Raw genomic sequence first — 16,573 nt, 5'->3', positions numbered from 1 at the left:
GGTTCGATCCCTGTCTGGGGAACTAAGATCCCACATGCCATGTGGTACGGCCAAAAAAAAAAAAAAAAAAAAAAAATCGCTTTCTCACACGAGGTGAGATAAGAACAAGTATACAAGTGCCTTTTTTTTCTGGTTCTTAATAAATGTTGGATTCACAGTTTTACTCCCTACATTTCCCATCTGTGTGATTTTGCTGTGGGACGTCCCTGTCACTGATTTAACTTTTCCAGCAAATATGACGTTCCAGCATTTTAAGCATAACAGAGCCCTGCTAGCAGCTTGGCCATCTCTCTCCGGTTCCTCTGGATGCCACCCAAATATCTTCACGCTCACGTCTCTCATCGACGCTGAGTGAACTGGGAAGCACCCTGCCCCCTTGCCTGCCTGTCATCTGGGTCATGATCACTTGTTTATCCAGTTTTGCTTCCTTCTCATCATCCGTCCTGGCTTCTGTGTAGTCTGACAAAATCTGGTGCATTCTCACGACCTCTCACTCTGGATCCTGTTGGGGCAAAAAACATGTTTATCCTGGGCCTGTCGAAAGCAATGAGGTGGCCTTTCCTTTCTCGGTGCTGCCACATCTGCAGAGACTTGCCCCCGGGTGGGGGGGGGAGGGGAGATGCACTCCCCCCCGGCAGCCTCCCCGCCTGTGCCTGGGTTGCTAGCTGCGGTGGTAATTGGCTTGGCAGTGCACGCCCTAAAAGGTTGTCCTGCAGCTGATACTTTGTTGAAGCTACGAGGCCAACCCCCTTGGGAGTTCCCTGCAACAGCCGCTGTCTTGTCTTATTAAGGAGAGACATGGGAAAGGTGTTTTGAAGGGAGACGTCTTATCTCAAAGCACAGTGGCTGGGCCTGAACATCTGGAAGGGAGATAGGAAGGCCAAGGCAGAGGGCAGGGTGGCAGCAGCTTGGGACACTTGGCAGAAAATGCTTCGCTGGCAGTTGAGGATAATGGTTGAATGTTTTCCAAGGACATAATACGTCCCCTTCAGTAAACTGGGCAATAAGTCCCATACATATTAAAAATGTTGTGCACTTAGGTTCTGAGTGTCCCATGATGCTTGTACACATGTTAGGAAGTATTTTTCCTATCCTACCAACATGAAAAATTTAGAAGCAAGTGAGCAAAATCGAGAGACTTCCAGATATTTCAATGGGGTATAACTTTCATCAATTAGAACCACTTAAGAAATATGGGGACTATTCTTTGCCTAAGCTGTTAGGTTCCATAGTGAAGACTTGGGTTTGAGGGGGTGAATTCCCTTTAAACTCTAGTGCAGCAGTGTCACCAGAAGTAGAATGTGAGCCCACATCTGTAACTTGACATTTCCTTATAGCTACTTGTATATTTTCTTTTAAATTTTCACTGGAGTATAGTTGATTTACAATGTTGTTAATTTCTGCTGTACAGCAAAGTGAATCAGTTATACATATAGATGTATCCACTCTTTTTTAGATTCTTTTCCCATATAGGTCATTACAGAGTATTGAGTAGAGTTCCCTGTGCTATAAAGTAGGTCCTTATTAGTTATCTATTTTATGCCACTTGTATTTATTTCCTCGGGCTGCCATAACAAATGATCACAAACAAATTGTCAGAAAGTTCCTTTAATTGAGTTCTGGAGGCCAGAGGTCTGAAATCAAGGTGTCAGCAGGGCCACGCTCCCTTTGAAGGGTCTGGAAAGAATCCTTCCTTGCCTTTTCTAGCATCTGGTGATTCCTGGCAACGCTTGGCCTTTCTTGTTTTTGTTTTTGTTTTTTCCCCCGTGACTTTTGGGATCTTAGTTCCCCGACCAGGGATTGAACCCACACCCATGGTAGTGAAAGCACGGACTCCTAACCACTGGACCGCCAGGGAATTCCCCTTCCTTGGTTTTATAGTTGTGTCTCTCCAGTCTCCGCCTCCGTTCTCACATGGCATCTTCCCTGAGTGTCAGTGACTCGGCTTCCAAATCTCCCTCTCTCCTTTCTCTTATAAAAATACCAGTTATTGGGCTTCCCTGGTGGTTCAGTGGTTCAGAGTCCACCTGCCGATGCGGGGGATGCGGGTTCGTGCCCCGGTCTGGGAAGGTCCCACATGCCGTGGAGCGGCTAGGCCCGTGAGCCATGGCCGCTGAGCCTGCGCGTCCGGAGCCTGTGCTCCGCAACGGGAGAGGCCACAACAGTGAAAGGCCCGCGTATTGCAAAAAAACAAACAAACCAGTTATTGGTTTTAGGGCCCAGTCTAAATCAGGATAATTTCATCTCAAGATCCTTAAGTAGGACTTCCCTGGTGGTGCAGTGGTTAAGAATTCACCTGTCAATGCAGGGGACCTGGGTTTAAGCCCTGGTCTGGGAAGATCCCACATGCCACGGAGCAACTAAGCCCATGCATCACAACTACTGAGCCTGCATGCTGCAACTACTGAAGCCCATGTGCCTAGGGCCCGTGCTCCGCAACAAGATAAGCCCCGCAGTGAGAAGCCTGCACACTGCAACGAAGAGTAGCCCCCGCTCACCACAACTAGAGAAAGCCCGCGCACAGCAACAGAAACCCAACGCAGCCAAAAATAAGTTTAAAAAAAAAAAAAAAGATACTTAAGTAATCCTATTTCCAAATAAGTTCCCTTTGTGAGGTTCCAGGTGGTCCTAAACTTTGGGGGGACACTATTCCACCCACCACACCACATTAAAAAAAATGAGAGAAAACAATTCCATTTCGTTAATTTTAATGTTTTATGTAATATTCCAAAATATCATAACATGTAATCAATATAACAGAATTCTTTTTTTTTTTTTTTTTTTTTTTTAATATAACAGAATTCTTAACGAGATATTTTAACATTCTTTTTTCCCCCTTGGACACTAAGTCTTTGAAATTCAGTGCATATCTTACAGTTACAACGCATCTCAACTTGGACTTTCTCTGAGGGCTGCATAGCGGCTTGTGGCGGACTGCCATGTGCTGGCCAACACGCTGACAAAGCTTTTATGCTTCTCAGTGTTTTGCCCTGTACTTTCGCCCTCTCTCCTCTCTTCTCGCCCTCCCTTTACCCTCCTCTTAGCTTAAGAAATGAAAACCTACTTTGTAAAAGCTACTGGGTCCCCAAGACTCAGTGGAGGAAGCCGAGTTAGCCAGTTTTGAAAGAAAAGTCCTTTATTCAGTTCATTTTTAAGCATCAGGGTTCATTGTCGTACAGTTTATTAAGCACTTCTATCACAAGTGGCTTAAATAAATGTGGTTAATATTTGGGATGTAACATTTTTTATTGAGTAGGCTATTGGGAGGAATCTCCCTGCCATGAGATTTGTGACCCACCCGTTTAGCAGCCCCTGCATGGACGTGGCATTATTCTGTCCTGTTAAGACAAGAAGAGGCACAAACTTTTCTTTCTGGGCTGATTGCTCTGAGTCTTTTGCAGTCATGAAGTTAAGATTAATATCTCTAAAAATCTGTATTGTCTTCTCCAAGAGTTGCAAGCTTGTTACTTTTTGGCTTGAACCTCAGTGAGGGGAGGGGTTGGTTTATAAGCAGACCCACAGGGAGAAGAGTTTTGGATCCTTGAATTCTTAAATGTGGTCTGTGATAAGAAGGTGGTTTCCACCCTCCTTCACACAACTGATGTATACTGAGCCTCTGTTACTGTTGTTGGAATCTCTCCGGAATTATGTTTTCCCTTCAGAGGAATCAATGTTAAAGAAAATTAGCAAGCAACCCATGAATATGAATACCACAGAGAAGAATATAGAGTACAGTGGGAATGTCCCTTCCCCTCCCCAACTTTTGCCCCATCCCCCATAAGTATGTATCTGTCTAGGCCCTCTGTATACCCACCCACATTCATATATATATATATCTATACACACACACACACACACACACACAACACACACACACACACATTTTTTTGGCTGCGTCGCCTGCCTTGTAGGATCTTAGTTTCCCCACCAGGGATCGAACCTAGGCCCTTGGCAGTGGAAGTGCAGAGTCCTAACCACTGGACCACCATGGAATTCCCCACATTCGTATATATTTAAATTGCTTATTCATTTATTTTTAAAAAACATATATCAGATTATGGTATATATTGTTCTGTGGTTTGCCTTTTCTGCCATTTACCGGGACCTAGAGAGGTCCCACATCAGCACAAATAGTTAGCCGCTGCCTTTTTTTTTTTAAACCATTTTTTAAAAAATTGAAGTATAGTTAATTTACAATGTTGTGTTAGTTTCAGGTATACAGCAAAGTGATTCAGTCTGTATTGTACATACATACATATATACTTTTTAAAATAAACTTATTTATTTTTGCCTGCGTTGGGTCTTCGTTGTGGTGTGCGGGCTTCTCATTGTGGTGGCTTCTTATTTCAGGTCACAGTCTCTAGGAGCGGGCTCCAGTAGTGGTGGCTCATGGGCTCAGTAGTTGTGGCTCACGGGCTTAGTTGCTGCACAGCATGTGGGTTCTTCCTGGACCAGGGATCAAACCTGTGTCCCCTGCATTGGCAGGAGGATTCTTAACCACTGCGCCCCCAGGGAAGTCCCTATATTCTTTTTCAGATTCTTTTCCCTTATAGGTTATGACAAGGTATTGAATATAGTTCCCTGTGCTATACAGTAGGTCCTTGTTTATCTGTTTTATATATAATAGTGTGTATATGTTAATCCCAAACTCCTCATTTATCCCCTGCTCCCTGCTATCCCCACTGGTAACTTTGTTTTCTATATCTGTGAGTCTATTTTTGTTTTGTAAATAAGTTCATTTGTATCATTATTTAGATTGCACGTATAAGTGATATCATATGATATTTGTCTTTGAGTTACTTCACTTAGTATGATAATCTCTAGGTCCATCCATGTTGCTGCAAATGGCATTATTTCATTCTTTCTTATGCCTGAGTAATATTGCATTGTATATGTAATATATGTACATACACAATGGAATATTACTTTATATATATATTTATAAATATATATATGTATCTCACATCTTTATCCATTCATCTGTCGATGGACACTTAGGTTGCTTCCATGTCTTGAGTTAGCCTTTTTTTTTTTTAATTTGGCCACACTACGCGGCATGTGGGATCTTAGTTCCCTGACCAGGGTTCGAACCTGCTGCTTCCGAATGTGGCCTCTGCATTGGAAGCACAGAGTCTTAACCACTGGACCTCCAGGGAAGTCCCTAGCGTGTGATAAAGGTGGTACAATAGTCGGTAGTAACAAGCTACATAATTTAATAAATTCTTCTCGATCAAATTTTAGGTGACATATATATGATATATATAAGATGACATATATATATATTTTGCTTTAATAAACAGTATATACAAATATAATTGAGCACATGTGAATATTTCTGTAGGTGCCCTTCCTAATTGTGCCGTTGGGCCAAAGGGCAGGAACATTCCAATTTGACTTCCAAAAGGCTGCACCAGTGTTTCCTCCCACACATGTGTATGAGGTGCATGTTTCCCCTGCAAGATGTCAACCTTTTATTTTTATTTTTTGGCAAACTAATTAGTGTGAGGAAATATATCACAGGGTTTTTATCTTTTATTTTTCTTGTTTTTGCTTTTTAAAAATTTCATCGCAGGGCTTTTAATTTTTTATTTCCCCATTAATGGTTACTTTGATCACTTTGTACAGGTTTGTTTGTAATTAGCATTCATTTTTCTTGGAATCACTTGGATTTGCCATTTTGTTTCTATCAGACTGCCTTTTTCAGATTGTTTTGTAGATGATCTATATATGCTCTGGATCTTAATACTTTGATTATGGGTTGTAAGTGTATGCCCTCTCAACTGATCCTGAGTTACAACATTTATAGATTAAGGAGAATTGATATCTTTACACTGTTCAGTCTTCCTATCAAGAACAATGCATATTTCTTCATTTATTCATCTTTAGTAGACAGTTGTAGTTTTTTGAATAGAGGTCTGACTCATCTTGAAGTTTTGACCCTAAGTATTTGATGGCTCTTGCTATTAGGATCTTTTTTTTCCTGTTACATTTTCTGAGTGGCTATTGGTGATGGAAAAGCTTCTGAGTTTTATGTTGCTCTTATATCCAGCCAGTTTATTAATTTCTTTATTAGTTTTGATAAGCTTTAAGAATTGCCTACCAATATTCATAATTTTTGTGTAGTACTAGTACAGTGTTGAACTCTGGGCATATTCAGGACTTTCTTGTTTTGGTGACTTTAATAGGAATGATTTTTTTTTTTGGCTGTGCTGCGTGGCACGAGGGATCTTAATTCACTGACCAGGGATCGAACCTGTGCCCCCTGCATTGGAAGTGCAGAGTCTTAACCACTGGACCACCAGGGAAGTCCCAGTAGGAGTGATTTTATGTCTATTTAGTATAATGTTTGCTTTCAAGTTAATATAATTTTCTTCTATACCAAATTTGCTATTTTTTTAAAAATCAGAAATTAATTTTGAATGCTTTGAAAAGCTTTTTCGGGCATCAGTCGTAATGATTTTCTCTTCCTTTAATTTGTTAATGTATGAATTAATTTGTTTCAAATGATCTATCTTTGCATTCCTGTAATAAAGTTTAGTTATTATGTACTCGTCAAGATGCATGATGTTGGATTGTGTAGTGTCAAATTTTAAAAAAATATTTACTTATTTTGGCTGTGCCAGGTCTTAGTTGTGGCATGCAGGATCTTGGTTGCAGCATGCGGACTTCTTAGTTCCGGCATGAGGGCTTCTTAGTTGTGGCATGTAGGATCTAGTTCTCCAACCAGGGATCGAACCCGGCCCCCTGCATTGGGAGTGTGGAATCTTACCCACTGGACCACCAGGGAAGTCCCCCTGTATTGTTGAATTTGATTTACAAGTATTTCATTTTTGTTGTTGTGAGGTTGGGCTGGTGACTTTTTCTATGTTTTTTTGCTCTCTGTATTTTGTTTTACTGTTAGGGTTATACTGAATTCATAGAATGATACGTGTTTTTTAATCTTTTTATAATGCTTTGGCACCGTTTTCAATACCAGTGACCTGGTTTCCTGCTGTCCAATATGATAGCCACTAGCCACAAATGACAATTGACTATCTGAAACATGGCTTGTTTGAGTTGAGATGTGCCATGTCAGATATCCCTTGGGTTTTGAAGACTTAGCATAAAAAACTATGTAAAATATCTTATTTATAATATTTTTATACCAATTCCATGTTAAAATGGTAACATTTTAGATGTTATATGAAATAAATTTATTACTTACCTTAATCTCGCCTACTTTTACTTTTTGAAATCTGGCTACTAGAAAATTTAAAATTTTGTCTGTGGTTCACATAATATTTATGTTGGATGACCCTTGAGAATTAACTAGAATGTTCCTATAACATTTTTTTTATTTGGGTCCTTTTTTAGGTCCTTTTTTAGGCGTAGATTTTTGACGCCCTTTTCACTTCTTCTAGGATTGTTAGAAACTTTAGTACTTAGTAAATCAGGTTTGATAATTTATATTTTCTGAGGGAAGTCAGGAAGTCACCTGTTTCATCTAGTTTTTCAAATTTATTGGTATAAAGTTCTACAGAGTACTTATTTAGGCTATAAAATTAATCTGTAGTTTTATGTCCTTTCTCACTTCTTTATTTCCCCCTTGATTAGACTTGCCAAGAGTTTGTTTAATTTAATGTTCTTTTTTTTTTTTTTTTTTTTTTTTGCTGTACACGGGCCTCTCACTGTCGTGGCCTCTCCCATTGCAGAGCACAGGCTCCAGACGCGCAGGCTCAGCGGCCATGGCTCATGGGCCCAGCCGCTCCGTGGCATGTGGGATCTTCCCGGACCGGGGCACGAACCCGTGTCCCCTGCATCGGCAGGCGTACTCTCAACCACTGCGCCGCCAGGGAAGCCCTAATTTAATGTTCTTTTCAAAAACCAACCATTTATAATACTGGCTAGGTATATGCTTCTGTTCATTATTGAGTTCCTTAAATATTTTTTGCATTGATTTCTTTTGTCTATTTTCCTTGAGTTTTAAAAAATTTTCCTTGAGTTTGTTACTTTTTTTCTAGATTATTGAGTTGAATGATTAGTTCATTTATTTTTAATCTTTCTGTTTTTTCCCGTAAATGCATTTAAGGGTCTTTGTTTTCCTTTATGTGTTGCCTTAACCATATCCCATAGGTTTTGATACATTGTGTTCTTACTGAGTGATTGTGTATATGTAACCTTGCCATTTCTTTCTCTTCACATCCACTCTGTTATAAAAATGTCCACCAAGGTCACCCCATGAGCCTTTTGAGTGACTTCCCATTGTTCTCACATGTGGTGGGAATGGAGCTGATTGATTCTGCAAGGAGCATCACTTTTTTTTTTTTTTTAATTTTTATTGGAGTATAGTTGATCTACAATGTTGTGTTAGTTTCTGCTGTACAGTAAAGTGAGTCAGTTATACGTATACGTCTGTCCAGTCTTTTTAAATTTTCTTTACCCATATAGGTCATTACAGAGTATTGAGTAGAGTTCCTTGTAGGTCCTTATTAGTTATCTATTTTACATATAGTAGTGTGTATGTGTCAATCCCAATCTCCCAGTTTATCCCTCCCCCCTCCCCCTTGGTAACCGTAAGTTTGTTTCCAACATCTGTGACTCTCTGTTTTGTAAATAAGTTCATTTGTATCATTGTTTTTTTAGATTCCACATATAAGCGATATCATATGATAGTTGTCTTTCTCTGTCTGACTTACTTCACTTAGTATGATAGTCCCTAGGTCCATTCATGTTGCTGCAAATGGCATTATTTCATTCCTTTTTATGGCTGAGTAATATTCCATTGTGTGTGTGTGTGTGTGTGTGTGTGTGTGTGTGTGTGTGTATATACCATATTTTCTTTATCCATTCATCTGTTGATGGACCTTTAGGTTGCTTCCATGTCTTGGCTATTGTGAATAGTGCTGCTGTGAACATAGGGGTGCATATATCTTTTCAAATTAAGAGTTTTGTCTGGATAATGCCCAGGAGTGGGGTTGCTGGATCATATGTGTGAGGGGCATAACTTTTCATTTGTAAGCTGTCCAATCTTTGTTCAGTAAGAGCTGTGATTCTCTAGTGATTGGGGCCAGTATCCTGAAGCTACTTTCATCGGCTGCATCCTCTTCAGGTCCTTGCTTTGAAGTATTAACTGTTGTAGTTCATCATGACTTACAGAGCTCTTGTTCCAGCTCATCCTTCACCTAACAGGGCACTCCTAGCATATTACCATCATCTTTATAACCACTTGTGTTCACTCTAGCGCCTACCCACATTCATTACTTAATGCCCCCACCAGTCTTGTGAGATAGGTATTTTATACTCATTTTATAGCTTGGGAAGCTTAGGAGGTTAAGGGGTTTACCCCGGGTTCATACAGTTAGTAAATGTTGGAGCTAAGATTTGAAACCACATTTATATCACTGTGAGGCCCACCCTTCTGACCACAGCTTTGATACCGTGTACCTGCAGCCTTTCTACCAGCTTCAACCTAAGATGGAACATTTTGCTGACCATGAGTTTGCCTCCCTTCCTTCCCCTATCGTTGCTGTGGGTTGGTCGAGGGCAGGTGCTGAAGGGCTGCGGAGGAAGGGGACAAGTTCTTGCGGGAGGGCTCAGAAAGGCCCCTTCCCCAGTCTCCTGCCAGCCTCTTGTGATGGAGGATTGCCTCAACCTTCCCGGCTCCCTTTTCCTCTGCCCCTTTTCTCCATCCCTGCCCTCTCGTCTGCTCTAGAGTCTGAGGAAGCAATATATCATGAAAGAACATCCTAGTCCTAGGGCTTTGCTGCAGGAACATCCAGTCTCATTCTCCCAGGTTATCTGGGAAAATTTCCAGGAATCTAGTTGCTAAGCAGAGCTTCAGGAGGAATAGGTATGCATTACCTATCTGATTCAATCCCAAAGTCTTATCTATTTTAGGCCAATGGTTCAACCTTTTGTTTGTAATTTAGGTTGAATTTTTAAGGTAAATAGTATGACATAAAAAAAGCAAGGGCAGACTTCCTTGGTGGTGCAGTGGTTAAGAATCCGCCTGCCATTTTTTTTTGAGGTAGCGTGCGGATAGTGTGGTCTTTGTGAGTTTCCACCATGGCGTACCGGAGCCAGGGCCAGGAGGTGCAGAAGGTGATGGTGCAGCCCATCCATCTCATCTTCAGATACTTGCCAAATGGATCTCGGATTCAGGTGTGGCTTTATGAGCAAGTGAATATGTGGATCGAGGGCTGTATCATTGGTACTGATGAGTATATGAACCTCGTATTAGATGATGCAGAAGAGATCCATTCTAAAACAAAGTCACGAAAACAACTGGGTCGGATCATGCTAACATTACTCTGCTCCAAAGTGTCTCCAACTAGAAATGATCAGTGAAGTGAGAAGTTGTTGAGAAGGCAGTACAGTTTTTTTAGGTGTCCTTTGTTAGGAGTGTAGTTCTAAAGCATTTATTTATATTGTTTTGCTCACCTTTATGTTATTACCAGATGACAATAAATGCTGTGGAATTGTTTTTATTAAAATATTTAGGGCTTCCCTGGTGGCGCAGTGGTTGAGAGTCCGCCTGCCGATGCAGGGGACGCGGGTTCGTGCCCCGGTCCGGGAAGATCCCACATGCCACGGAGCGGCTGGGCCCGTGAGCCATGGCCGCTGAGTCTGCGCGTCTGGAGCCTGTGCTCTGCAACGGGAGAGGCCACAACAGTGAGAGGCCCGTGTACCGCAAAAAAAAAAAAAAAAAAAAAAAAAAAAAGTACATTGTTTCCTTCTAAAAAAAAAAAAGAATCCGCCTGCCAGTGCAGGGGACATGGGTTCGAGCCCTGGTCTGGGAAGATCCCACATGCTGTGGAGCAACTAAGCCTGTGAGCCACAACTACTGAGCCCATGTGCTACAACTGCTGAAGCCCGTGTGCCTAGAGCCTGTGTTCCACAGAGATTTCTTGTGTCTCAGTATCCAGGCCTGTGAGTGTCATGCAGTGGGCGCTCATGGTTTGAAGAATGGATAGGTGGCGCAGGAAAGAAAGCAGGAAAAGCTCGTGTTTTATCTACCCTTTATTTATTTAATTAAATAATTAATTAATTTATTTTTGTCTGTGTTGGGTCTTTGTTGCTGCACGTGGGCTTTCTCTAGTTGTGGTGCGCGGGCTTCTCATTGCGGTGGCTTCTCTTGCGGAGCACAGGCTCTAGGTGCACGGACTTCAGTAGTTGCGGCTCGTGGGCTCAGTAGTTGTGGCTTGCAGGCTCTAGAGCACAGGCTCAGCAGTTGTGGTGCATGGGCTTAGTTGCTCCGTGGCCTGTGGGATCTTCTCGGACCAGGGATCGAAGCCACGTCCCCTGCGCTGGCAGGCGGATTCTTAACCACTGTGCCACCAGGGAAGTCCCTTATCTACTCTTTGCCTTCTCCTCCCTGTGCATTCTTCTCACCACCCTGCAAATGCAGAGAGAACCCACCCCATTAGCAGTGTCTTCTGAGCTAATCCAGTCCGCACACTGTGTGAAAAGCAGTGGGGAGGTCCCATCAGACCCAAGCACATACCGAGGGGTTTCTTACCTGTGGACTCAGACCTTTTTTTGTCCAGCCTCTTTTGTCCAGGCTGATGGCTCTTCTCGTAGATGTGGAGTGTATGGGATTGATTCAGAGCACGCTGGCTTCTCAGCTTCCCGTAATGAGGAACTTCATGCTTAACTAGGTCACCGTCTCTCCGAGAATCTGGAGTCACAGATGCTGGCTCTGGTGGGTTTAATTCTGGTCTATACAGAGTTCCTGCCAGTTTTACTTCCTGCCCCGAGCCAGCCTGCCAGAGAAGGAGACTTAGGCTGTGGTTGCTAACCTGCCAGGATGCAAAATCCATCACGTTTGTCAAAAGCTAAAGGGGTTGCTGAGGCAAATTGAGGACAGACTCCCAAGTCACATGATTCCTCAGCGTTCTGAACTTCAGTCCTTATCCAGTTGACCCCAAACCCTAACATAAATCCTCGGCCTTACTAAGTTAGGAAACCCTTGACTAGGCAACTCGGCACATTGATGACAATCCTGTGTTCCCTCGGTGGGCCTCCGTGACGGTGTTGGCGTTCCTTCCTATCCAGATAGCACAGATTTATTAAGTTCTGGATTGTATTAGGAATTATGGTGTTTCTCCATGTGATAGAAGGCATCATTGGTCCTGGACTGGAAGTTAACAGAAGAAGGAAATAGGATGATTTGCTCATGTAATTTAGGGACAGGAAAATGGATGGACCTTTTTTTTTTTTTTTTTTTTTTTTTTTTTTTTTGCCTTAGTGATTGCCATTAAAGAAAAAGAAAAAAGCAAGTGGGGATGGTTGACCCTAATGACTAAAGGAAAAAGTGAAAGAGAAAGAAATGAGTTTGGAGACACCCTGCCTCATGTCTTTGCGCTCCATTCCTGTCCCTGCTTCAAGCCTGGAGGATCCTGTTTGAGAGGAAGGGAAGAGATCAAGTAACCAGGCTAAAGTCTTTATCATCGCCCGGGAGGCCTTGTAGGATTCCCCGCCACGTCCACCTTACCTCGCTGTCTGCGGCTCTTTCCTTTGCTTGCTGTGCTCTAGCTGTGCTGGCCTTTGTGTTGAGCAGACCAGGCATGCTCGCCTTTTCGAGCCTGGGATGCTCTTCCGCCAGGTCCCTAACGGTCAAGCCTTTGGTTGAATGCCACCCTCTCTAAAAGGCCTGGTTGAACTTGCACGTTCGATCTCACTGTTCCCCGAACCCCCCCGTATCCATCGCTCCATCTTTCTTTCCGAGCGCCGTCACTCTCTGACATACTATATGATGTGCTTATTGGTGTTGCCCGTTTGCCCTCTCCTGCAGCACCCCAGTGTCAGCTCCTTGAGGACAGGCAGGATCTTTCTTCGTTCCCTTCCATACCCAGCAAAAGTACCCGGCCCATGGTAGGCCCTCAGCACACCCTGTGGTAGTGAGTGACTCAGTATGCATAGTAGTCTTTGGCTTAGAATGTAGGTCTCCGAACTCAGGGTTTCTGGCTATCACTGTTTTCTCTTCTTAGGTTTGTCCTGCTCTCCTTCATTCACTTGTTTTGTCATCACTTTTCTTTTTCCAACCAAAGGTCATTTCGGAGAGGGCAGCGGGATCAGACCAAGCGCTCAGAGAAGCTGGGGGCTGTGGGAGTCCCTTCAGGTAGCTCTCCCACGATTAGAAGAGGAGAGGTCCACGGGGCGGGGGGTGGTCTCCCCCAGCCCTCCGGAGCCTGTCGGGCTGCTTTGCGGGGAGCAGGTTCTTATGAGTGTCCCCCTCAAGAACATGGCCTCGGAGACCTTTCCAAGTCTCTAAGGAGGTGGATGGCTCACGGCAGAGAATTTCAGGGCCCGGCTCAGCTTAGTAGCAGAGCAATGAGGGTAACGGTAGGTCCTGCCTAGGTCCTGCCTGGTGCCTGGCCAAACAGAGGAGGGTGACAGGGGCTACTCGCGGGGGGCTGCTCTGTTGGGGTACCTGGTGTAAGGTCCTTCCTCGGGCCCATCCTTCCCCATCCGCGCTGTGATGAAATGTGAGGCGCCATCGGGTTGGGCTTGCCAGGTTCACGGGGCCCCCTGGAGAGGACTTACCATCCAAAGCAGATTTTTCTTCTTCCACCTTGACCCTTCCTGCCTTACCAATTATTTATTCTTTCTTTCTTACTCTCCTATACACGCCTATACTTCAGAAACTGTTCCTCTCTTGGAGAGTTTTCTGTGTGAGGTCAAGGCAGCAGCCATTCTGGAATTTTCTACAAATCAGACTCCTGTTAACTTCAGCCATCTGGTACACGAGGGGATGGAGGGTTGGGTGGGGGGCAGGATCCAAAGCAGGGAGGAGAGACGTCTGAGGGAACAAAAGATCTAATACGAAGTCCAAGCACAGAAATCTACTGCGATTTGTTTCAAGGCCAGTGCTGTCCAGTGGAAGTGTAATGTGAACCACATGTGTAATTTTAAATGTTCTGGTGGCCACATTAAGAAAAGTAAAAAAGAAACAGGTCAAATGAATTTTAATATCTCTTATTTAACTCCATGTATCTAAACTACTGACATTTCAACATGTAATGAATATGAAAATTACTGAGACTTTTTTCCCTTCGCGCCCGTCTTCTAACTCTGTGTATTTTAAGCCCACAATGCATTTCAACGTGCACAAGCCACATTTCAAGTGCGCAATAGCCGCGTGTGGCTTGTGACTCCCGTATTGGACAGAGCACGTAGAAGGCCCAGAATGAATCTGCCTGTGTCTCATGTTGTTCTAACAATTAATTTTTTGGTTTCCCAGCCACAGCAGATTTGAAGCAGTAAATAAGAGAGGGATGGAGTGGTGAAGGATACACCAGAAGTGGGCAGAATTCTAAGCGGCTTGAGTCATTCAGTGCAAGCCTTCCACATTGCCTTCCACAACTTACGACCCCTGAATACCCAGCATGGTAGCTTGGTAGCGTAGTTGGGAATAATCGATGTCTTTCTATCCTTGTCCTTTGCTTCACAACCCAAGTCATCACTGAAATGCTCAATCATATTCGCTGTTCTCTAAGAAGGTGGGGAAGTGTGAAGTAAGTGGAAGAAGTTAAGGAAGATCTCTATCAAGCGTTGCTAAAATAATAGTATTCTAGTACAGGAGGCCTGGGAAATACACAGAGGTAAAAATCCCAGACGACGTGGCGAGCCCTGTCCACTTCGACAGCTGGGACCCCCCCCAAAGGACTTGGAGGACCCTGCACATGTGGCTTCAACTGCTGTGTCCCTCCTCATGTCCCCAAGATTGCTGACTTCTTCAGTTACGTGGGGCAGAGTTGCAGCTGGAGCCCCAGCTGTGTTGCAGGGACCTCAGGAGTCTGGCTCATCCCTTTGGGAAGCTACATGGATGGACTTCCTTGGAATTGACCCCCCCATGGAGGCTCGCTTGGGGCGGTGTTACCGAAGTGTATGGGACGGTCCTTTTTCTGAGGCAGTACTTGGATTCCAGCCAGCAGAAAAGAAACCCAAACCAAAAACACAATAAAAAAACCCAAAGGCCCAAGTCACACACCTTCTTTGCTTTCTTTCTGTATTCGTTTCTTGTGAATATAGAGAATATTATTAAGTCTGGAGTGGGGGAGGGTAGCTGTCACGTGACTAGAGTGTATTATTCGCGTGTAATACATTCAGTCCATGGCTGCCTGTTACATAACGTTGTTTCTCTATTCATTTTTTTTTAGGCTGAGGAATCTTGTAAATGTAATGGCTGGAAAAACCCCAACCCTTCTCCCACTCCCCCCAGAGCTGACCTGCAGCAAATAATTGTCAGTCTGACGGAATCCTGCCGGAGTTGTAGCCATGCCCTCGGTGAGTTCCTAAATCTTCAAGGAGACCAACGATGTCATTGTTGCCTGCAAGTTCTAACTTACTGAATTCGTGGGTTAACCAGACTTGCACACCTCACCTCCTTATGAGGCAACAAAAGAGACTCTTTAGCTTCATGAATCTGCTGGGGAGGCTTCACGTGGGAGACAAATCCTGCACTGTTTGCATGGATTCCTCATCTGTCTCTTCCCGGGTTTTCCCTAAGAGCTGGTTGACTGGGACGGAGTTGGCGGGGGAGTGAGGGAGACGGGGATTGCCAAATAAGATGAAACGTGGCAGCCAAGCTACTTAGATGAACACGTAATATGTCCTGATTCTGATTCTCATTTTTCTTATTATTTTCTGATTCCCTGAACTTTCTGGGAATGTTTATCTTCATATTCTTTAGTTTCCTGTGTCTGCTAGCTCTTTTCTTCCTTGGGGTTGCGCTTGGTAAATATTTACTTGTGTTTTCCCTTTCAACTTTCTTATCTGTCCCTGCAAGATAATCATTGTCAGCCTGGCCATATAGACTCTGCCAGAATTAGTCAACAGGCCTGTGCTAATATGTTCTGTGTCCTGATCCTACTTTTAGGATACAGATTTTCTTTTTAAATTGTATTTTGTTTGAGTGGGTAAGGTTACTGAGAAATTCGTTTTCCCGACATATTAAAATTCCAGTTCCCAGGGGATCTGGGACTCCTGTACTTATTTTATTTACTTTTCTGCCTTCAGCTATCTGGTCTCCCAAAGAACGTCTCTGTGTCCAGTTTACTGTCCAGTGTTGCAAGGACGCAGCGCCAGACATTCTCACTAATGTACTTTGGCCTTTTCCATTCTGACCCTTTATAAGGGGGTGGCTCCATTTGTTTATTTATTTTTAAATTTAAACTTTATTTATTTATTTTTGGCTGTGTCGGGTCTTAGTTGCAGCATGCAGGATCTTTCATTGTGGCACGAGGGCTTCTCTCTAGGTGTGGCGCATGGGCTCCAGAGTGCCTGGGCTCTGTAGTTGCAGTGCTCTGTCTTAGTTGCCCTGTGGCATGTGGGATCTTGGTTCCCCGACCAGCAATTGAACCTGCCTCCCCTGCATTAGAAGGTGGATTCTCAACTGCTGGACCACCAGGGAAGTCTCTATTTATTTAGACTTTTTATTTTATATTGGAGTATAGTTGATTAACAATGTCATGTTAGTTTCAGGTGTACAGCAAAGTGATTCAGTTATACATATACATGTATCTATTCTTTTTCAAATTCTTTTCCCATTTAGGTTGCTACATAATATTGAGCAGAGTTCCCTGTGCTCTAC

General features: G+C 43.5%; 1 protein-coding gene and 1 pseudogene across 4 annotated transcripts in view; both read left to right on the top strand.

Annotated features, from left to right (window-relative positions):
* The window catches only part of KAT2B (lysine acetyltransferase 2B), a 103,394-nt gene that overhangs the window by 18,604 nt on the left and 68,217 nt on the right, over window positions 1-16,573 (top strand). For all 3 annotated transcript variants that reach the window (XM_079922479.1, XM_079922481.1, XM_079922480.1), the window contains exon 2: window positions 15,141-15,267. In XM_079922479.1, coding sequence (XP_079778605.1) covers window positions 15,141-15,267 — 127 coding nt within the window. The remainder of the gene's footprint in view (window positions 1-15,140; window positions 15,268-16,573) is intronic.
* Window positions 10,045-10,313, top strand: LOC307186880 (small nuclear ribonucleoprotein E-like; annotated as a pseudogene). Its single transcript has one exon. The product of its transcript is annotated as a small nuclear ribonucleoprotein E-like (transcript).

Source organism: Stenella coeruleoalba, assembly GCF_951394435.1.
Source record: "Stenella coeruleoalba genome assembly, chromosome: 5".
Lineage (NCBI taxonomy): Eukaryota > Metazoa > Chordata > Mammalia > Artiodactyla > Delphinidae > Stenella > Stenella coeruleoalba.
The sequence above is the reverse complement of the archived record's forward strand: the minus strand, read 5'-3'. Positions and strand labels throughout refer to the sequence as shown.